This window comes from Calonectris borealis, chromosome 1, assembly GCF_964195595.1.
Source record: "Calonectris borealis chromosome 1, bCalBor7.hap1.2, whole genome shotgun sequence".
Lineage (NCBI taxonomy): Eukaryota > Metazoa > Chordata > Aves > Procellariiformes > Procellariidae > Calonectris > Calonectris borealis.
Window position 1 is genome coordinate 125,769,930 of NC_134312.1, and position 23,569 is coordinate 125,793,498.

Here is a 23,569-nt window from a genome sequence, read left to right on the forward strand (position 1 = left end):
GCCTGTTTTTGCCCATCAGGGTGGACTCCTTGTTCTCCACGCGGCTGTCCTGGGCTTCCTCCATCCCTGCTGCCTGACTCCTGGCGTGTAAGACCTTGGGCAGGATCCCTCGCCTCCATCCCTGTTTGTTCAGGTGCTAATGCGGTAGGGCCCAGGTCCGGGCCCTGGCCGGGGCTCCCGGGCATGTCTGCAGTACAGGAGAGATTTCCAAAATGGCTTTCTCCCAAACCTATTCTTGTTCCTGTTTTGCATTGCTGGAAACGTCCCCTCTTCTCTCACCCAGGCGGCAGCTTTCAACTCTTTTCTACTCTCCTGCTTGTGTTTTTTAACTTAGCTCTTGACTTTGAGGCGGGCTGCCCAGCTTTCTCGACTGCCCCCGGGCGTGAGTAACGTGGTGGCTTCGTGTGTGATCTCTCAGCGAGTTGCTGCAAACCTCCAGGGAGAGGGAGGCTTGCCGGCGAGGCCAAATCGGGACGTGGCTCACATAAGTTTATCTAGGACGTCTTCCTTTACCCTCTTGTGCTATTTGCTGTGAAATAAGCAACGAGGGTGGGACCCATTTTATTGCTTTGGATGGTGCTGTCTCTTTCAGCTGGCCTTCTGTGGGTCTTTACTGCCCTGGCTTCGGCTGTCGAATGTTAGCTCGGTAGTTGGGAGAGCTGCTGTCCCCTCCCAGCAGCGTGCCGGGCAAATTACAGGCTGGGAGAGGGAAACACCCCCAGCCCTGCCCGAGCGCTGAGCCTCTGCCAGCCTGTGCAACTCAAGCTGGGGGCAGTCGGGCGTTTTTGGCAAAGGTTTTTGCCGTTTGAGCAGATAACAGTTTGTATAACTTCACGCTTTTTGCTTACTCAGTGAAACTGTGTTGTCATCTGAGAACAGATGACGTCAGTGGGATTTAGGTTAGCTGCTCTGAGAGACCAAGTTTTGCTCAGTGCATAGAGCCCGAAAAAAGAAATGAGAATGCTTGAAATGATGCATGTTCTGGGTTGCTTTTGTGAGATGGGCCATTATGAGCTATTTTCAAGGGGGAAAAAGACCCCCACAACCAAAACATGCAAGATGTGTATCATAAAGATTCTTGATTGCATTCATTTGTTTGAAACTGGTAACTATCTACATATGTGTATATATGTCTTTGATTTGTATAGTCTTTGAATTGTGACATGCAGCTGTGTCCTTCAGGGAGGCACAGAAGAGACTTCTACAGCTTCGCAGGAAAATATACAACAATATATTTTATGTTACTGCTATCTTTTGCTCCAGATCTTGCAGTGGGTAAAAATATACATGCGTGAGAACAATCCACATATGCAATTTGGATGATTTAGAAGTTTGTGTTATAAGGCAAGTTTGTTTTGAAGATTCTAAAATTACTGTGGTACAGAAGGAAACCCTTTTTTTCCAGTTGTGTAAAATTTAAAATTTGTCACAACTCTGAATAGACAGGTTTTCTTACAGTTTGAGCAGTGTGATTGAAGACATCTGATTTTATTCTTCCCTACTTCTCGCCCTCTTCTTGTTCTTTTCAGAAAAAGCCATTGCTGTTCAGGGTACTGGATTTAGACATGCACATATATCCACTAAGAATAGCATTGCAGTTTGAAAGTAGTCATGACCTCAGGCTTCTCCAACAGTGCCTTGTCATGCTGCATGGTTTACCCAAAGCCTACACTTAACCAGTGTGGGCTGGCAACATGAGTCACTTAGCAAAGTCCGTCTCCTTTTAGGCTGTACCGTGAGAGTTTTAACCTGCTGGGGTCTGTGGTCCGTCCTGGTGTCCCTCAGAGGTCTTTTGTCAGGCTTCCTGACACTGACTGGCCAGACGGGGGGAGATGCTGCTTCCAACTCCTGCCTCAGAGGGAATTTATGAGCCAATTACACTTTTCTTTAGAGTTGTCAACTTTAGGGCAATGCACTTAAAAGTAATTAGTTGATTTGAATCTGCCTGTCTTGAGTCCATCCATTGCGGCTCTTCAGTTATACTGTGTCACTCATAAGTAAAACAGGCCAAAATTAACATGCCTCTATCCAGCTGTTCTTGAAGATTAAAAACATGATGGCTCGCAGATATTCACTGTTCTAAGCTGCCCGGAGGCAGATACCAGAAACAATGGTGCTGAGTTAGAGTGGCAGTGAAATGTTTAAATAAAAAAACCAACCCAACAAATAATAAAAAGGTCTTTACCATACTTTACTTTTCTGGGAAAGGAATGGATGTGAGTGCCCCAGAAGGCTACTCGATGCTGAAAGGGGGATCTTTCTTATTACTGTAGTAAGGAAAAAAGGGCTGACTTGCTGAAGGTGTTTTTTGTGAAGGCATTTGACAGGCAGTTTGCTTCAACTTTGTACCGCTGATTTCTTTTTGTGACATTAAGGCAGCTGGTTAACCTGTGTCTGCATCCCCTTTGTGAAGTGGTTTGTCTGGAGAGCTTTGACTGAAAACATTCATATAAGGAGCAAGTACTATTATTGCTATTGCATGTACAGTGCATCGTATTAAGGAAAACTGTGTGGGTGTGTTTAGTTATGGAACTGCTACAGGTTGCTCTTGGGTCTCTTTAAAGCTGAGAAGGAGTGACCCGTGCCTGGTTGTGGTTCTGGGCATACCTGTGCGCTCTTCTGGCTAGTCTTTCCATTGCCCTCGTTACTGCTTCAGTTACAGCTTCAGGCTGTGTTTCCATTTTGGTGGGTATCAGGAACCACATTTTGAGTTTCTCGTTGGTACTTGGCATTTATTGTAATGAGATAGGAAATATGTGTCTGGGAGAAACGGGAGATTACTGTAACTTGCCTTGACTTTAAGGACATTTCCAGTGAAATGCATCAAATCCTGAGTAGTTCTGTAATAAGGGAAGGCAACTTTTGTATAAATGCCAGCAGTGCTGTTGGTATCACGGATATCTTTTTGTCCTTTCCACCAGCACACTAGAAGCTTGCAGTGGTTAACTGGCTGACAACTTGTTGTCTTTTCGGAAAATATGAACACCTGAATTGTTTTTTGTCTCTGTTTTTAAGAGAATTGCTTCTGATTGGGGATTCTGTGCCTCTCTGCAACTGAATGTCAAAACCAAGTATATTAAACTGTATCTTTAGATGGCTCCAAGACATTTCAGACCTCTGAGATACCCGTAGCAGCGCAGGACACGCACTGCAGCCCTGGAAGTTCTTTTGTTCTATTCTTGTCCAAAATCACCCTTTTGCAATACTTTTGTCTGCCAGTTTGTAGGGAAATCTTTAATATCTGACATAGGTGTAAAATGACTCAGACATTTTAGCTGTAACATACATTAAAAAGCACATATATTGTGTGTGCAATGAAAGACAACTTGTAACTCATCAGAAGGATAATATGATTGATTTATAGCTGACTTCCCTGTTTGAAAAATAAACCAGTTTGCCAAAACAGATCAGTACAAAGGAATTGAAAATAAGTCCTCCATTTGAGTTATAAAATATTTCCATATTTGTAAGCACCTCACAATGAATATGGGGTTTGATTTATTTGCAGTGGGTGCATGTTGTCTCTAAAGCACAACCCTGGTCTCTCTTTACTCTTCTGCCTTTAACAAAGCTATTCTTTATTGCACAAAGACAATGAGAAAGCGAGTCAAGGAACAGAAAAATTTGTATTGTAGTACATGACACATGAGAATAAATCAATGTATTATTAATGGTTTTTGTGGTGTAGAGCCTGATGGTTCTCAGGGTTCGAGTTCACAGGAAGCCGTGCCCTCCAAAATGTCCTCGGTCTTACTTGGATGAAGACACCGTGGTAAGTGGGACTGACAAATGGCAACAGAAGTGCGCAAAGGGAAGACATAAATTAGACCTCGTGGCTGCATAGATTAGTTATTGCACAATTTAAATAAACTTCAACTGGAAAGCCCTGCACACCAGCACTGTTCAACAAACTGCAGGCTCTTCTCCTCATTGCCCTCTAAGCCCTTGTGAGAGCTGATGCAGCAATTTATGTTTTGAATTATATTTGCTCAGACAGTTCTTTTAAAACCATCCTATTTCATTCTTAGTCACTTCTAGTTTCCACTGCGGAGCTGTGAGGAATCCCTGCCATCGCAGTGAGGTACTTTCTGTGTGCGTGTGAGCAGGGGAGGAGGAAGGCTTGGCAGGCAGCACGACACACAGCAGCTTACAAATTCATACAGCATTGCATCTCTTTTGGGCTTTTAGTTCTCAGCCGCCTGTGATGAGAGTGCTCCAGCCCCGTAACAAGCTCCTGAAAATTTTTGAAGGTTGGAGCATGATTTACATTGGGGAGCTGGCTGATGGACCGGTCCTGCTAACAGCTTCTTGCCGAGGTGGCAGGTTGTTGAGGGATGGTTGAAATGACCTGTAATACAGCTGCTTTTTCCCAGAAAACGATTTCTGTTTTCCGAGCTGGCTGGGTGAGGGAGTGGAACCAGGGAGCTTATTGTCAGATCTTGTTGGAGGCTGCCCTTGGCCTGATTTCTTACTGACAAATGTTGACTTGTCTCAGGCTGCTGTTGAACTGGTGCCTTTGCAAATAAGAGATGCTGAAGGGCCTGTCCGCTGCAGAGGGGCAGAGCATGAGAGGCAAACGGCTGGATAGCTGCCGTGTACAGCTTGTGTAAGCCCTTGCCTTCTGCTAGGAGCTCGTGCTAAATGTAACAGCCCATTTTCTTTGGTGTGAAAAGGCCGGTACAGGACTATATGTAAACAGTGGGGGAGTAACACTGATTGTCTTTTGCACACGAGACACACCACCCTGTGCAACTGATTGTACAGTACTTTTCCAAGTTTGCACATCATAGTAAAATTTCATAGGAAAGAAGGAAAATTTTAAATCATGAAAAGAAATCAACAAAATTCAAAAGCACATTTGTAGATAGGCAAGTGGATGGAACCATTGGTTATTATTTGGTCTGTCTGCAGTGGAAATCCATGTGAAATCTTGCACTAGTTTTAATAACATGGGGTTGGATTTGCAAATGGAAGGCCAGAGCACTAAATCAAGGAACCTGGGCACTTGATTTTATTTTTTTGTCTGGGTGGTCCAAATCATTAAGGCTTTTTCCAGAAGCTATGCAGGCTCCCCAGCTGAAAATATTTCTTTTTTTCTGTGAAACATCATGTTTGGTTGAGAGGCATAGAAAACTGCGGAGTCAGTATTTTTCAATTATTTAAAAAAAAGGAGGGGGGGCTTTCAAATTTCTCATTTCTACATAGAAGACGTCAGGGTTAGGGCTGTCCTGGCACCGCGAGGGCTGGCAGCGGGACAGGGACCTCCGCTGGCAGCCCCGTCCCACTGTGCCCAGAGGTGGCAAGCAGAGCCGGGATGAGCACCGGCTCCCGCTGCAGGGACGGGGCAGCTCCGAGGCCAAGCCAGGAGCCCCGACGGGCGAAGGGCTGGCAGGGTTGGAGCTGGTGTGAGTGTTATGGGGAGTGATATGTCTCACGTGTTTGACGTCCAGCTGGATTTTGGATTAAATTCCACATTATTTACAGTGTATTAAGTCTTAGTAATTGTTTAGGAAATGGTTTCATTTTTCTGTGGGAATTATTACTAGCTTAGTACTTTTTGTGTGGATTATTATTTTTTTTCCCCCAGTGTGTTTGACATGCTCCCTTTTTACATCCATATCTCCAGTCTGTATGACAAACTTGCAGGTTGTCAGTCAGCCTTTAATGGCAAGCCCTGAAATCTCACGAGTCAGTTTTTCAGGCTTTGATGCTTCTGTGAGGAGGAAACAGAAGTACGATGACATCCTTATCCTGTCTTCGTGAGACAAAACAACTGATCTTTGCTGTATGTCCCCAGTTTCTTTGAATAGCATATTTTGACACGCAGAAGAAACTTGGTGTGACAAGAATGCAAATGAACCCATAAATCTGTTATTTAAAAATGTCTGTTCTGCTACGAGTTTGGCTTGTTCTTTCTGAGAGCATCTAGTTACCGTCTTCAGGACGTTTATGAAACTTGAGCAGTTTTTCAGTACTAAGCTGCCTTTGTCGACAACTAAAATTCATAGAACTGCCTATTAAAGGATTATATCCTAATTATGTTAAGTGAACTCTGACCTCGGTAATTTGAAGCTGTCTGCCAGCTTGCTAGCTGGAGCTGGTCATTCCTGCCAGATGTTGTTCATCAGTGCTAGGCACCAGCCTCCCCTTAATGAAAGGGACCCAGAGCACAGCCATCCTGAGGTAACGTAGCGACTTTGTATTTTCCTGCTTAACCCTGCTGCTTCCCAGAATGCTCCGTCCTGATGTCAGGAGGCTGGGGCTGGACTGGCCGCTGTCGATGGCGTGGCAGCTGCAGGAGGTGTTTCCAGGAGCTGCAGGAGATGGGGCATCATCCTTCTTGCTGGGGACCATGGTGCTGGCCACAGCCTCTCAGTATCTGCTCTTGGCCTTGCAGGATGGGAGGGATGGGGAGGAGGAAAAGGAGCGCTACTGGGTGTTTGGTAATGGTGTGATGCAAGCGGGAGGAGGAGAGAGGTAGGCACATATGGCCACCGTCTCCATTGCCCAGCAGTAGCTGGGGATGCGCTTTTGGTTTCTGCTTCCCCAGGTTGCTCGCTGCCTGGCTGAGAGGCACGGGGGGCTCTGCTGAAGCTGGGACCGGGTCACCAAGGGAGAAGGAGAAGCCCTCAGCATTTAGTGCAAGGATTAGGAAAAATCATGTTTCCATTCTGTCTTCAAGCTCATACCTTTTGAAAAACCTACAGGTTGGCCATGTAGACAGTCCTCTTCTCTCCAAAAAGGTTTCTTTTAGGGTCCCACTTTAGGTGCTTCAGTCAGCTCTGCTGTTTCTGGTAGTGGCAGTGGATTTTTCCCTACCCTTTTCCCTCTCCTGAAGGAGCAGCGTCTAATTCTGGAAACGTGGCTTTGGTGTGTTGGGGTCATTAATTTTGTTTAAGTTATTACATTGGTATTGCCAGGTTTCTCTTTAGCTTAAACCAGTATTTAGTGTTCCAAAGACTGACAAAATTTAATTTTATGTTGATTTATTTTTATTTACTTTCTAGTTTGGGGCATTTGAAGTTTCTGAGCGTTGTCTTTGGCAGTATGGCTATATATATATATATATTTTAATATAAAGCTAATGCTTCTTACGATCATGTAATTTCAGCAGATATAATGTAAAAGAATCACCAAAAGATCAAAGTCTATTGTATCAAAAGCCATCAATACAGTATATTTTTTTGTAATACTCTTGTGACTTTTGTGATACGTGTGTATCATTAGTGAAACTGGGGTATCTAAGGCAATAGCCTTACAAATGAGCTTGGTAACCACTCTTTCAGAAGGAAACTTGTTTACCCTCTTGTGTTCAATGGAACTGAGAACTTGAAGAATATCCTTCCAATTGGGAGTTGCCACTGACATGAATATTAATGAAAAATGAGCAAGGGTTTGGAGGGAGTATCTCAAATGTTCCTTTAAAATCTAATCAGCATTATTTTATGCTGGCTGTAGCAAAGAACTTTTGAATCTGCCTTAAGATATGATTAACATTTATTATTTTAAACAAAATGAGCAAGCTAGTTCTCATCAGTTGGTTTATACAACTTCTGTGCTTTTGGCTGTGAACTCCACGTTAAATACTGTTTGCATTGAGGCTGTTTTTAATACTAGTCTTCAGAAATAAATTAAATTCCTATCTCCTGAGTCCTGACAGCCATTGTTTACTTTTCCTTCAATTGATTAGTTTGCTATTAAATTTTAAGTTCCTCTGCACCTCCTTTTTTTTTTTTTTAAAGTTCCACCTATTTTTCTGTCGTCTTTGCTTAGTTTTTGACCTGCTGACTGCCCTACATGGCTCTGAGTTGTTCTTTCAGCTCTTCCTCCCTAGTGTAATGCCTGCTTTTTCTCCTTCATGCTACCCTTGCAAAGCACTAGTAGAGCATGAGTAGTCCTGCAGCTCTTAGAAGTCTCTATTTTTCTTCCAGGAAGGGCCTCCAGTATTAATACCAGCAGCCCTTAATGCTTTCGTCTGTTTGCAGGCGTCATGGATAAAATTACAAATTTTCTAGAGCAGGGCCTTTGTAAACCGATGTCTATGCTTCTAGTTTCTCTAAAAGGAAGCTGCTCACATGGAAGTGAGACATAAAGTATGCTGTGACAGACTTCTCCGGACTACAGTTGTATTTATTCATAAGAAGAAAACTAGTGAGAAAATGCAAGCTGACAAATTGAAGCTAACTTGGGGAGAAGTCCTGCTTGAGCCAGTTGAGGATAATGAGCCACCACAGAAGATACGTTTTTGTCTCTTTTTTTTAAGTAGTGATTTAAGCAGAGAAGGTAAGGGAAAGTTGCGCAGGGGAGAAGTCCTCAGGGGAGAAGTCCTCAAGGGAGCTCGCTGCCAGCATAGGGTTTGCAGTAGTTCTGTGTCACTGTGTGACTCCACTTACTAAAGAGCAAGAGGAGATCACAGCCAGTAACTTTTTCCAATCCGTTTCTGTTTTCTAGGAACTTGTTGGAGAGTTTCCTATGGATTACAGGCAGCTCCTGATGCTAGTTTTCAGGTGTTGGTGTAGTGTCTGATACTTGAAGCTGAGATTTTTTTCCTAGGGAGCCTTTCTTTTAGTGTCCTCATAAAATCTGAAAAATATTTTAAAATGGCAGAGCTTCAGAAATAACACGTGACTCAAGGATAAAGAGAAGAGAAGAAAGCAGTATATCTGGTGCTGTAGTATGAAAAGTTAGATGCTGATATGTGCCAGTTTCCACTCTCAGCATTTTAAAAAAAAAAGGTTTCTTCCATCTGTCACCAATTCAGAATAGATCAGGATTAGTTTTCAATCTCTTCCTTTGGAAAGTTATCCCAAAATCCACTGGAACTTGTCATTAAGGAGACTTTCAGCTTAAATATTCTTTATTTAATTAACCAGTTACTAGTAGTTCTACCTCTTTTTAGTTACCAGTAGTAATACCTCTTTTCAGTCCCTTGTTGGCCTTCTATACGTGGCCTCCTGTTTTTCTGCCTTTTCAATCTGTTCCTGAAATGTAGGCCTACATTAAAGACCCTATAATGTCTTAATACAAGGGAAAAAAACAATATTGAATTATGTTCACACGAATTATTTCTCTGGATCTTAAAAGATAACAGTCTTATCTATATGTGGCAGCATTTGTTTGCCTCTTCAGAGTTCCAGTTTGCTTTTCCATCTTGCAGTCTTCTAGCGCATCTAATAGTGCGCCTGCCTGCGATGTACCCCGTCCTCCCATCCTTTCCCCATTGATAAAGTCACTGAAGCATCTTGTATGTGTAGGGCTTTATGTGTAATTCAGGCTTGATTTGTTGTAAACTCAGTTTTATAAATTTCATGAGAAAAGTCTAAAAAAAAAAAAATACCCAATTGCTTCTGCTTAGCATAGAGGGTAGCAGTGGCCTGCGAGAGCCAGAAGAGTTTGTGCCACAGGTGGGGGCTGGTCCTCAGGATCTGCTGTCCTGACGGAGGTGTGCCCTGCCAGCAGGGATGGAAACCTCTGCGGCACCAAAGCGTGTTCATCTGAACAGGGTTTCATCCCAATGCCTGAGGTAGTCTTTCACCCTTTCAGGTAGTCCGGAGGCAGACTAGTCATTGCAGCTGTTGCGTGAGGGTGGCTGTTGACTTCACCAGTACGCAGCTTATCTGGAGGGCTCCAGCCATCCCAGCTCTTGGGAAAGTCTGATGAGACCAGAGCACAGCTGAATGATGCTGGCAATGGACCTGTGTTGCTTTCTTTCAGTGATGTGAAAGCTGTCGAGGTCCCTGCCAGCCCATCATTTCCTCATGGCTCCAAATACACACATCAATTAGATTTTTAAGGTGTGCAAGTAAGGTCCATCAGCAAAGCAGCTTTGAAAATAGAGTGCCTCTGGGCACTGGTCCTGCATGTCCCTAGGGGCTCACGCAGTCTCCGAAGTCCTGGCAGAAGAGGAGGGGTTGCTGGTAGGACGCAGGTGGGCAATTCTCAGCTCAGGCTGCTAAACCACTGTGGAGAAAAGAGCCAAACATACGTCAGCAGTAAAAGTGCTGTGAGAAGCCAGCCTAGAAAACAGAGGGCAGGTGGAGACGTGCTGCAGGGTTATAAAATAGCTGGAATTTCCTTAATTACCCAGAACTTCATGCTTAGGTAGATTAGGCTATTGTAATCCATTTGAGCGGTGACAAAGCTATGAATAATTGAGATGAGCTGGTGTCCCAGGATGGGACAGAGTGCGGGTTTAGCTGTAGACAAGTGTCACTGGTGGACAATGCTGCGTGAGAAACCAGTAACATTTACTGATGTCCAGACCACGGGCAATGTGTTGACAGCCTTTGCAGAGCCTCTTGTAGTTTGTCAGGCACGGAGTGCAAATTCTTCTATATCGAGAGCTGTCTATATCTGTGCAAAACCCCATAGCTGCTGTAGATAATGAATGCTTTGCTTTCCTGATATGCTTAATCTCTGGCTTAGACCACGTATGTGCTCAGAATAGCAAATATATTATTATGCAGTGTGAAGCTATGATAGCTCTGTTTTATATAGATGTAATGCAGTGTGTTTACCCTCCTTAAACCTATCGATTAAGGAATATACATTTTGTTCAGCTGAATTGATTTACATTTTAGTGTTCATGACACTTTTCGTCCTTTCTTTGGTAACAGTATGTGGTACTGCGGCTGTTCCTGATCATGAAGAGAGATGCTACCATTAGTTTCTTTAGCATTATTTATTGAAGAGTTCCTTAAGCAAAAATCAAACTCTGAGTTCCTCGTAGTCTGAACAAAGGAAACATTTTTCTCCAACCTCCTCCCTGTTGGTCTCCTGGCATAACAAGCTGTCATTCCAAATATTCAGGGGCTTCTTTTGTTTGCCAATCTTTTTTTTTTTTTTTTTTTTGGGGGGGGAGGGCGTGTGTTATTTTGTTTTGCTGGATTTCAGTTTATTTGCAAGATCCTTATCAGATGGAGCCCTTTAAAAGGGAGGGCAGATGCTCTTGGGCCTTCTCTTGCCAGCTTAAAAAATCATGGAAAAGAACTTCTTCCTCTTTCTCTGCACCTAGTTATTTAAATGTTTGATTTAGCAATGAGTCCAAACAAAAAAAAACCTCACTGGCCATGCTGAAAATCAGCATTTCTTGAGAGCACTGTTCATGTACGTCATGTTCAGATTTTTCCCTTTGAGCCAAGCTCCCAGCCTGACCCCTGTAGCCCATCTACTTGATGCAAATTGTGGGATGTACTGTTCAGCAATCAAGGGAACATGGCCTATATGGGATGTAATGAACAACACAGGAGATGACTGGTATTTCTCTTGAAGATATACCAATGTCAGCTCCCAAGTATATCTTTATTAGCCTGTTGAGCTTTTTTATTTTTTTACAGAAATTGACACTTTATTTCAACAGCAGAGACCTTTCATCCTTATGTTTCATGTTTTCCTCTAGATTTTCTTTAAATGAACTTTTTGTTGAAAACGAACTATATAAATATATATTTTTTTTTCAACTTGGAAGTTGTATTTTAAGAAAAATTTGATGAAATACTCACTTCCCATTGAATCACTCAAAATGTCACAAGAGCATCCAGAGCAAACCAGGATTTCCAGAATTAGGATTCTGAAAATGCCTCGTTTGTTTTCATTGAATATAAGGAGACAATTTTCATTAATTATGGTATTTTTTACTGCTTCAGGTCTGTAGTATTTAAAAAAAACAATTACCCAAGGCCTTTGGTCATTTTATGTGTGTATACTGCAAGCAATATTTGAATACACTGCTTATCCTAACACTAAACAATTGCATTTGCAATGGAGAAGGATATCTGGGAGCAGCCTTCGGCTGCACAAAGGTTCCTGGACTATACAGGTGTTGGTGAAGGTGTTTGTAGCCTCTCATTAACTCTGCCAGCTTTTCCCTTGACTGCTGGTGTGCCACCGGGCTTCTGCCTGGGTTGAGTCAGAGCCACTTGAACAACTTCCACTTTTATTGCTGGTCTGGAGAGGAAAAAAAAATCCTAAAAAACCAAATCAGTGGTGGAAAGTGTTCTGCTATGGATTTGCTGTGTCTAAGATAGCTACATGTGTACGTAAAAGGAAACAGAGCTGAATTGTACTTTACAGAGCTTTTCTGGACTAACACTGATGCCTGTGCCCATGCCGTTTCTATCCCACTGCTGATTTTTGTGAGTGAACTGCATGGGTGTGGCTTGCCTACTGCTGGGTGTGTGATTTCATTGAAATGAATGAGACCTTACGCCAGCACTGTTTTCTTTCTCACACAGTATTTGCCAGCACATAAAACTCATTTCATTTTGTTAGCTGACTTCTCTGTAAAGCCATAGTTTTCTCAACTTGTGTAATTAATCTGTTTTGAAACACCTTCATGGCTTGGTGTCAGTGCAGAGTTTCTTCATAGTTGCATTGGGAGGCAAGGGAGGAGGGAGGAGATTATCTTTTTGGGAAAAGAACCTGTGCCTGCATTTTCCTAATCAGACTGATGATTTCTGTGTAGTTGGGTGGTTTTATTCTAAAAAGCGTAAGCTGCTGCTGGCATGCAAACTTCAGACATCTCTGACCTCTTTTGAACTTGCTAATTCTGAAGCTCTCTGTTCTGCATTTCACTTGTGCTTTGATTATGATGACTTTGAAGGAACTGTCCTTTGATGGAATCTTGTATGAGGCATCTCTCTTGGAGCAAGTTAAAACCTGTGCTTTAAAACATGCTGTTTGCATCTTAATCGATACTGAGACACAGTGAATTAATCTGTGTATAGCCCTGAGGGGATGTTCTTGCTATGGGATTACTTTCTGTGCCTGAAAGACCTTACACCTGCAAGGAATAGAAGCACAACAGTGGTGTGGGGCTTGCGGGTGTGCATGGAAGCTCAAATCTGTGCTATCTACATGTGTATTTCCATAAATACAGGCAGGGAAATTTCTAGACATCTCTGGAAGTTAATCATCTGGGCTACTAAACTGCACATACCATTTTATTAACTTTGTTTGGATGAGTGAGTAGCATTTGGATTCAGGAACGTGCCGTGGCTGTCTTGATATCTTCTACTTACCAGTTCAGCACAACTCTTGCTGAATACAAGATTGTCCCATTTCTGTGCTTTATCTTGCTTTCCCCTGCATTGCACAGACATTTGGATCTACTGATTGAGTCAAGCAGGAGACTGAAAAGTGGTGTGGCCAGTGGGAACATCCTTTGAGGAAAGAGGAGGGCAGGTCATATCTTTTGAGTTACTATGCATGTTGAAGACTGCTTAATATGAGCAGTTGCCATTAGGTTCTCTACATTTAAACATGTTCATTAATACAGTTGCATTTCTATGTCAACCCACCTGTAGGAAGGTTCAAGGCAAGTCAGTATCTCTGGCTATTTATTAATTGATTTTGCTGACTCTTCCTCTGCTATTTGTTCTGCTTTGATTTCTGTAACAAGATAAATTTTATATTTGTTATTTTTTTTTAAGCCTTACAGACCAGATACAACAAAACACCTGCGTGTGCAGGCAGCTTTTAAACAAATACTGAAATCCCAACGAAGCCAATGGCATTTCAGCATGAGCTTTGTAGAGCTGGGGCGTAATGTTCAACCAGTAAAGAATGAGATGAAAAACCCAGCTTTCCATTTTTACTACCATCATAAAATGAGTGCGAGTATTTTTACACACAAAATAAAGCCCTCTAATGCGAAGATTGTGACTGTTTTTGGTGCCTTTTCTGCCTCCTCATGTACATCTTCCAGACTTCTGAGGTCTTAGTGTGACCTAGCCCTGCCGTACTGCAAGGAGCTCTATAGCCGCACGTAAAGCTAAGTTTTTTAATTCATATATTTGATATGGCTTCAGGTACTCTGGAATGTAAAACTCTGAGGCAAAACATTGGAGGAACTAAATCCAGATGTTCCAGACTTATTGGTGGAAACTGGCCATCCTCTTCTTACACATGCTTAAACTGATCAGCTGTTTGAATATGGAAGGAATTCCCAAGTGCTCTCCTCTGTTTTGAAGGATAGATTGCGTGTGGAATGAGCCTTTCCTTTCCTCCCAGTATCAAGAGTAGCCAGTGCCTGCAGACCAGAGAAGATGCCATCTAAGCTCATTTAACTCACGTTGTTTCCTTGTGTGCAACATACAGTGTCATTACAACTGTTTTTTGGTTTGGTTTTTTTTTTTCCCCACTTTGTTTTCCTTTTGGTTATTCTATGAAATTTGCCATGCAGCTGAAATTGGAAATTATCCCTGTATTTTTAGGGTTGGTTTTTTCTGTTCTTCATTTCCCAGCAATGTTGAAAAAATTGGAAATGCAGTGATCTTTTCTGAAATACATAATTAAGTAAATTGGTGGTATGTTTAAGACTCCAGGCTTCAGTAGAACATAAACTGGAACATTGACTGTTGCTGCTCATTTTTACAGTATGTACCTCAATTGTAGGTAATCCTTATAAACCCTGAGTGAAAGAGCATGAGAAGGGGGAAAAAAAAGGCTTAAGAAACTCAGTGGTGTAAATTGACAAAATAGTATCACCTAAAAAACCTGAACTTTTATTAATGTTTTCTGCGGGACTGTAAGTACAGATATGAAACTCTTCAGTCTGCCTGGTGCTAAACTAGGGAGGAGAGCACTGCTGTTCAGAAAAAAACCCTTATTGCTGGCTAAGTGCTGTAGCCTTTTGTACTTAAGTGCCTGAACTTGTCCTGTCTCGGGGCAGTATACTGTAAAAGCTTTCCGATTGGTTTCATGAACTATACTGTTGTTGTCTATAGCTTATTTTCAGTTGATCCAACTCAAAAAGAGTTAAGAAATTCCGAGGTCAGTCATGAGAAAAACAAGTTTGCATAGTTATTCTGCCTCTTATAGCCCACATTCCTTCTTTTTCTCAATCATAAAGGCTTTATAACACAATAGCATGTTAAATGTTGTTCATGTACACACCTGTGTATGCAGTGCCTGCCTTGGCATTACATTCTTGTGCCCTGATTCTGCCAGCAGACCTGCACGTGTGACCTGCCAGCAGACCTTTGCAATGGGGAGAGGAGTCCTGTGTGCGTGACCTTAAACTTGCCCATCTGCAATCACTCACATAACCAGTGGTGTCAAACAGTGGAGCACCAGAGTCCTCATCCCCTTTGCCCATGTGGGTAACCCCAGCAACCCTGGTGAAGATCTTACACTGAGTAACTCTGCTAAGGTTTATATGTGGTTGCAGGCTTTAATGTTGTGTTTCTCGCTTACTGGTGCTTTGTTTTTCCTTTTAACTTTTTTTAAAGAAACTTTAAGTCTTCTACTGGTATTGATTTTTCTTTTGTGCATTGTTATTATTATTTTAAACCTTGCCTTGCTGCTGCTTGTCAGAATTAAATGATCCAGTGAGAAAATGCCTGGTTTCAGGTTGGAGAAGGTGCAAAGTTTTTTGTTGTTTGTAGGATCAAGATGGCTAAGTAATTATTGCTAGATCTTCCAGTTCTGAAGACCTTTGAGATGGTAAGGCAGAATGGAAAGATTCTTTTCCAATTAAAGGTTAATACCATGTAATATCTGGAGGTTACCTAACCATTAGAGAGTTTTTGCCTGCCATGGCCTGACAAGTGTGCCTGACAAGTGTGGTGAAGTTTGGCATCTTGTGGTCTGGAATAGTGTCTTTCTATCTGCTTGGGGATCTGCGGTGCACAAAGGACTAACGTACTTGAGCAAAACTGAGGGACAGCAGAAGTCCTCTTAAAACTTCCTCTGCAATCTGATAGCATTTGTCTTCCTTCTCTGGCTCAGCAAACACGGACAAATTGATTGTCGCTCTTATGTAGCAATCAAAGTACCCTCCTCTCAAAGCTTTTGCAGACTTAGTACCGAACAGGCAAAGGGAGGACAATCAGACCCTGAGAAATACAGGAAGTATCTTGCTCAATGCATGTTTGGCGGTGTGTATTTAACTTACATATCTTGTATTGTGCGCATATGTGAATGTGTCACTGTAATCTGTGCTTATAGACGAATGCAGCTATACGCTCCACTTCCCTTCCTTTCTTTTTCAGCAGACCACGGCCCTGGCCGAGAGAGCAAATGCTGGGCTGTAAGTGTGGAAATGGAGCCATCAGGAGAAACTGAGAATAGCTGCCTTCGCTGGGTGTAAGCAGCGGGGTACTTCATCAGATGCTTGATGTTGAACGTAAACACCTGTAATCAATTTTGAGTGGATTTAGGGTTAAACAAGTGGTCTCCTAGAGGCTGGTGAGACCACTTCAGGAGATACTTCAGTGTTTTGCTGAATGAGAATTGGTGAAGCGGCGCCTTGAAGGCTGGCATCAGGACACTTGGAGTGGATTTGTCAACTACAAAACACGGGCAAAACTGATCCTGAAATGGTCTGATTGAGGTTTTGCGCAAATGGGTAACTGTTGTGTGTCTGAGTGTCCCATTAGCTTGCCAGTTTGAACACTAAAAGTAAATGTGTTCTCTTAATAATGAATTCTTGTACGGGGATTTTTACTTCGTCAGAAGACTTACCGGCTTGCTGTCGTAGTTCCTCCTGCCCTGACTGGCAGTCATATCCCTGGATTTATTCATTTGGCACAGACTATTGGATTCTGGGTGACAGACACTGCTGCGTGTTTGCTACTAAGTTGCATGTAGTTTCATTAAAACTCTATGCCCTAATAATACGTATGTAAAGAGAAAGCTTTCTTGTGCATCCCTGGTTATAAAAATGTAGTAATTATTTTGTGAATGAAGAAATATTTTTTCCTAACATAAACAGAATCATCTAAGTTCATAGATTAATCTCATAATGGATTAATCTTAAAATGAAAGTGTTATTTCGTGGGTTTTGCTTGTCGTCTGCCAGAACAAAATCCACAGCCTGTTTTTGCAGGACCTGCTGTAACATGAACCGTGATGTGGGACATCTGTAAAGCAGCTTCTTGTTCATGTCGTTCTTCCTCAAGTACCCAGTTTTTGTACCATGATAATTTTAGCACTTTGAATGCAGACCAATGCTTTGTCCTTATGTGGCTTGGTAGTTAATTGTGAAGCAGAAAACCCTTTTGTGGCTGAGAAAATGAAGAAATGGCGATTTGCTCAGGATCACTCATGGGGTGGCACCAGTGGGGAGTGAGGTGCTAGGTCAGGCCTCGTGGCCACTGGGACAGAAGCCATCTGCTGAAGCGGGACAGCTGTCAGACAAGATGGGTGGGTGAATATGGGGAGAGGTACAGGAGATACCAGGTCCAGGCACGTGTGAAGAAGGGCATGTGGAGATAGGAGGAGATCCAGCACCGCTGTGTGAGGTGGTGCTGCAATGCCCTGGGGCAGGCGTGGGGGGGTGTAGATACACCTGCCCAGAGCCAGCCCAGCTCTTCAGGGACACCCCTCTCGATTAGGTCGGTTCTCCATGGCGTGGCCCCGGGCCGGTGAGCGATGCCCAAACTGCCCTCGGTGCCCCCAGCTTGCGCAGGCTCTGCCGGCCCCGCCGAGGCCCGGCGTCGGCCGTTGGGCTCTCTGGGAGAAGAGGTTGTGGAAAAGTGGGAGCGAGACCCTCCCAGGGTAGCGTGAAGATGACCTCTCCCGTGGTTCCTCCAGCCAGGCTGTTGTGGTTACTAACAGTAACGAAACATTGCTTGTTAGGACACAAACCCGACTCGCTTCTCATTTCAAGCTAGAAAACGAGCTGGAAATGGGAGATGTCAGACTCCATGAACCCAGCCTCGTTTCAGGGCCAGAGCAGTGAAGAACTCTTTAAGGCCAATTTTTGTTAGAAGACTTTCAAAAGCATTTAATTATTCTCGTCTAAGGAAAGGTAAATATGTAAGAGTTCACATAGCTCTAATGTTTATTGATATTTAAATGCTAAAGTCACTGCACAGTGAAACTTGGACAATTAAGAATGTAAACACCGACATAACAGTTTTATAACCCTTGAACTGAGTAATTAGCTGAGAGTATCCCAATTTCTGACAGAGAGGTGTTCATTTACATATCAAGGTCTCCACGAAGCCCTCGGGGATCACAGCTTGCTCTTCATGTTATACAGTCAGACTTCAAGTGCAACAAAAAGTTCAACGTTTTTATGTTGAGAAGTTTTTCAGATGTCAGTGTTTAGGCATCAAAAATTCAACCACAACAACAAAAATAAAAAAACCACAGAGAAATGGCTCCCAAGGGATAGGAAGCCTGCAGTATATAAAGCCCTCGATTTCAGGGGAGAAGCTGTTTGGAAGTTCGCTTCGTAAGGTCCCAGCTCGAAGCCTTCTGAAAATTGGCGGAAGGATTCCCAGTGATAACAGCAAGCTTTGCATCGGCCCAACATGAACTGTGGGGTTTTGCTACTTTTATGGTACATGTGAACACAACTCTCTTGGTTTTTCACATGCAGGAGCCTAAATGGTTCGCATAGCTGGAGTATGGGTGCAAGATTTTGGTCTGAGGTGGAGCGCACGCACCTCCCGCTTCCCCACGGTTCCCAGCGGAGCGCTGCGGGCTGGTCGCGGGTCCTGGGCGCTAGTGCCCGTCGCGCAAGTAACACGGCGAGAGGGGTCACGGGAGATGCAAAGGGTCTCTTCTTCAGGGGGTCCGAACCCTTGCCGGCAGTGCTGATGCTGCGGAGGGCACGGCCCTTCTGTAGACAGACCCTGTGCACTGAAGCTACTCCCGTGGAGCAGCTGCAGATACGTGAGCTGGATTTCTCTCCTGGGTTTTCCTGGGGCTAGTAGAGTAAGAAGTAAAGTTTTACTGGTTTCTGGGCAGTTTATTTTGTTTTTTGTAAGAAGTGGAATCTGCTGACAGATGCTGACAGTGATTTTGGGGAGGCAAACATTGTTTTTGGTAACTCTCTTATCCTTATGCTAAATCATTCTAGCCATTGACGTCTCTTGGGTTTGATTTCTGCAGAAAATCTGTGTGCTTTGCACGTTAAGTTAGTAGCTTATTGAGGTGCCTGAATTATTTAATTTAGCCTAACTTTAAGCAGCAGCTTGTACAGACCATGGTCTCAGAACACAACAAATAGTGATGAAGTATCCCCGTAGCTGTAATTTGAGATACCATCTGTGAGAAGCTCCTGTAGGGTAGTGCTGAGCCTCCTTAGTACTTGCCTATTGCATGCAAGGTTTATAGAAAGATTTCTCAGCGGAGAAATTTGTATGAGCCCTTCTTGGAGAAGACTTATCTAGAATTTAGACTAAACTTTATGCTCTGAAGCTGCTGATTTTAAGTGAATTTCGCCTAAGGATATTTTGAAAGCTTTCTTGCTGACTGCCGTGTTTTATTGATGAATTACTTGAATGGTGGTGCTCCGAAGGGTCTCTGGTTTTTATAAAGCAGTTTCTACCGTTATTTTAAGCTTTTAACTATTGCACAGGCTTTTAAAAGTACCGAACTATACTATCTCTTTATTTTGAACAACCTCAGAAGACTGCTTGATGCCAAACTGTGTTTTTGATTTGAGTGTAACTTGTGTTTGCAGGTAATGTACCTCAATGTTTTGTTCTTGGTATGAAGATCATACAGGTTGTAAAAGAAGGTTATTCTTGAGTTATGCACATTTTACTTCTGCTATTTGGCCTGATGGCTGTTAACAGCCACTGACGCTATGGAACCACTTTATAGTGAAACCTTTGATGTGTCCCTTCACCTGTACCTCCTCTGTTCTCTCCGCTCAATGAATCAACTTCATGGTAGGTGGGCTTTCCATAACAGAGGAGCTGTGACTTGACATGTGCAACATGGCATTGCGCAACATCGCTCTAAGAGCAGTAAGAGAGATTTACTATTTCACTTGATTATCAAATCGATTTGCCCCTTCCAAATTCACTATAAACTGGGTCTGCTATGAATCTGAGCTTCAGAGAAGCCCGTGCTGATGGCATTGCGTAGACAATTGCATCCTAATCTTGCATGTCTTTTTGCAAAGCTTTCTTTTATTCTTAATTTACATTTCCTTTCTTGCTGCAGTTTTTTTCTCTATTTTGTATTGTAGGATCGGGATATTCACCCCTTGAAGATGACGAAGATGTGTATGCACGCAATAGATATAAAGGTGAATGCTTTGCTTATGTGCTAAAGAGAATCAGCTGATTGCTGAGAGAAAGCTTCGTTCTTTTTCTTTTCATGGATTATAAAATCTTGGTGATCCAGCTCCATGGTTTTTCTCATGGATTTTTAGATCAAGATTTAATTTCTACTTTTTTTAACAATGGAAATTAGACCAAGTACTGATCACCACTCTTTTATGCACCTGAGTAAGTAACTTTTGCACTACCTTTGCTCTTGGAAGATCAGGTTGTTAAATCATGAAAATCTAGGAAGAGCTTCTCTTTCTTCTTCATACATCCTAACAAAACCATCAATGATGAGCTGACTCAAAACCTGGGCCTACTGATGGTAATGTATAGAAGTACGTGCAAGAGAACTTGATTTTCATGACTTCTTTTCCCCCATAAAATTGTTCGCATTTCAGGTTAACCTGCTATCTGAAATGCCAAGTGAAGTGTGTTTAACGAATGAACGTGTACATTCCAAAAACAAATTACATAGCTGGATGAATGAGCGAATGGACTGGCGTGTTTATAAAGCAAATTCAGGTTTTCTTCCCTATTCTAGAAGATTTTGCCACTCAGCAAGACTGAGAAGTTTTTTGGCACTAACAGTAAATCTTCCGTTTACTATGTCCATTTTCTTAAAAAGTCTGCTTCTGTCTCAATACCCCTTTCCTCTGCCAAAATCCCTCAGAAGCCTGGACAATAAAGAAACTTAGCATTCAATTTGTCACTTTAAATGGTAACTGTGTTTCTTTTTAGTAAACTAATCTGTGGACATGCTAGAATTGTAATGTAATCGTTTTGATTACTTGAAAATACTGGGCATTGGTGTCTTGTTGTACCAAAGAATCAAGGGGCCTTATAAGAGGTAAGTCATAAAGTAATTCAGACATTTATAAACAACAAAGCAGAAAGCACAGATGTTATGGCTATGTTGCTGTCTTATGTTCCTCCCAGTAAAATACTTCAGTATAAAATTTTGCTTTCAAACACATGCAGAAATATGTCGCTAAAGCTTTATTTAGGTAAACTCATTTTTCTTTGCCTTTTAACATGTAGCCCTCTACAGACACATAGAAAAAGAATTCCAGAGATCATGGAGATAAATCAGTGCCAATTCATGCCAGGGCAGGCAAGTAGTTAAAATGCGGATTCTGTATAAATTCCTTTTATATGGTGATCCAAAATGGATTATACTCATGTCAGCCAAAATGTCACCAGGGTAAGTGGAACATAATGACTCATTCACGCAGATATTAAAAACTGCCCTGAGTTTGGAAGCGCTGCTGCCAAATGTTGAAGATCAGACAATGTGAATCTAAGAGTGTAAAGCGTTGGAGGAGAAAAGGCTCACTCTTCATTAGCATACTTATTTAAGTTAGTATTGGGGGGAAGGGAATGGAGAAAGACAAAGCAAGGAAAAATGGGCTGAGTAGCTACGTTCAGAGCTTCTCCTTACATCTGCAGTCCAGCATTTTGGGTATGGCCCATTGCTCGGCAAATAAAACTTCCCAATAACAAATAACTAAATGAATTTTCTTAACTGATGTTAACATACGTAAACAGCATTGTTTTTTCTTTGCACACACACTCACTAAACAGTGCAAGTGAGCACGCAAATTCATCCTCTTTGGCATCTGCAAACAAAACATTGCAGTTTATTGGGGGGCGGGAAGGGGAATCGACCTCCTACCAAACCCTTTTGTCTTCATCTGGATGTTTTTCAACTTGCTCAGCTTTCCAGAGAAACATCGCTGAGACTTTCTGTGCCCACAGCATTTTTAGAGAGTTTTTCCCTTCCTCCCTGGAGAACCCTCAGCTCTGTTGGCTGGAGTACCAGCAAGCAACGGTACGGCTGGTCACTTTGCATGCTGCTTATGAAGGAAACGCTCAGCTGAGGCTGGTGGTTAAACAGGACTGAGGGGTTGGGGGAAATGATGCTCTAGAAAATGCTTTCCTTCCTGCCACTTGGCATGGCTGTCTCGGATCATATTTGATGAGAAAGGGCTTCCCGAATACAGCAGTTCCTGTGTTCATCACAGCTCTAGTGCCACTGCTCTGATGATCCTCATTCCTAATATTTCTCAAAAACTGTAATCATCAAACGGTAGCCCTAGCTGTAGAGGCAACATTGTGGCTTCAACCATTTCTGCTTCCTGCCTGTTTTCCAGTGGTTTCAAACACAAGATTGAGTCTCTGAAATGTTTTACCACATTTCGGTGACAATGCAGGCTATTGTATCGCTGAAGAATGGTGCAAACTTTCTGTTAAACAGAAAAACACTACATAGGTCCTGGTACCTAAGAGTTTGGATTTTAATTAGGTGAACAGAGCCCAGCACAGATGGTGAAGCTCCAGAAGAGGTGCCTGGGAAACCTGTAGCTTTTCTTATTGTCAAAGCCTTCAGGAACACGGCTGATCTTGTCTTGAGGCAGGGAACAGCTTGTGTGACCTCTCGGGGCCCCATCCAGCCCTAATATTCCATAAATATTCCATGTAGCTGCTTAGCCTTTGAAAACCAATATGTGCCTTCAGTTAAAAATAAACAAACTTTGATCTTAAACTTTGTTGTATCGTTTGATGTGCTTTCAGATGCACATAAGCTTTTCAAGTTAGATGGGGGTTTTTTCAGTGATAGCAGTTGGTCTAAACCCAGATATTTGCCCCCTGATAAACCGTGCCTCACCCACTTTCTTCTAATCACATTCAGTTCTAGAGTAAGCATAATAATGTTTTAGATCAAACAGATGTTCCTCCTAAGCTCTTCAAGTTATCTGCATCCAAAAGCATGTCTGTTTTTGTTTTTCTTTCTGACGGTATCATTTGGTCCATTAAAGATGTATTATCCCTCCCTTGGAGCCTTGTTTTGTTTCTCTCTGTAGACCACCGTAGCTGCAACAACGCTACAGGAAGAGCCTTTTCTTTTTCGGTATTCTGTTTCTGCATTGAACTGCATTTGTTAGCTGTTAGCCACTTTTTTTTTTAAATATGTGTGCAGCTGTTTACTCAAGGCAAGCGTGTTTGTAAAGCAACAAAAATTTGCAGAAAAACTCAGGCAATTTGCAATACCTGAAACATCTGCTTGCCTTTTTTTTTTTTTTTAAATTAGCTTCTCAATTGTGTTGCAAAGTGTACTTGTCTTAACACCCTTTACAAAGGAAATCAGCCGTGTGCATTTGCACCTTTTGTGTGTGGAAAACCTGAGGCATAAATATCTTGAACTGATTTGCTGGAGGATTACCTAGGTGGCTGGGGCAAAAGCCCAGCCTACCTGAGTCTTCATCTCCCCTGTTGTGCCCCTTCAGTCAGTGTTCTCCTAGGAACTTCAGGTTTAAACCCTTCTGCAGAAAAACTGAGGCCTCCTCATTAGTTGAGGAGATCCTACAGCAAGTGGGAAAAGCTTTTTTTTTTTTAAATAAAAAAAAAAAAAGAAGTTTAGGGTCTCAGGCCATGAAAAGAACAAGTGGGACAGAAAAGTTGGAAGTATTTTGGGATGAGACCACTGAAGAGGAGATTGTGGAAAAGCTGTTGTTAGCTTTTAGGAGGAGGCGGATTTCTCCCGGAGGTGAATGAGACAG

The 23,569-nt window shown here is 42.5% G+C and overlaps 1 protein-coding gene across 2 annotated transcripts in view; it reads left to right on the forward strand.

Annotated features, from left to right (window-relative positions):
* SRPX (sushi repeat containing protein X-linked) overlaps positions 1 to 23,569 on the forward strand; it is a 48,562-nt gene that overhangs the window by 6,896 nt on the left and 18,097 nt on the right. The window contains exon 2 of one of the 2 annotated variants that reach the window (XM_075174260.1): positions 19,931 to 19,990. The exons of the other annotated variant lie outside the window; for it this stretch is intronic. Within the exon in view, the coding sequence (XP_075030361.1) occupies positions 19,931 to 19,990 (60 nt within the window). The remainder of the gene's footprint in view (positions 1 to 19,930; positions 19,991 to 23,569) is intronic. 2 annotated transcript variants of the gene reach the window in all.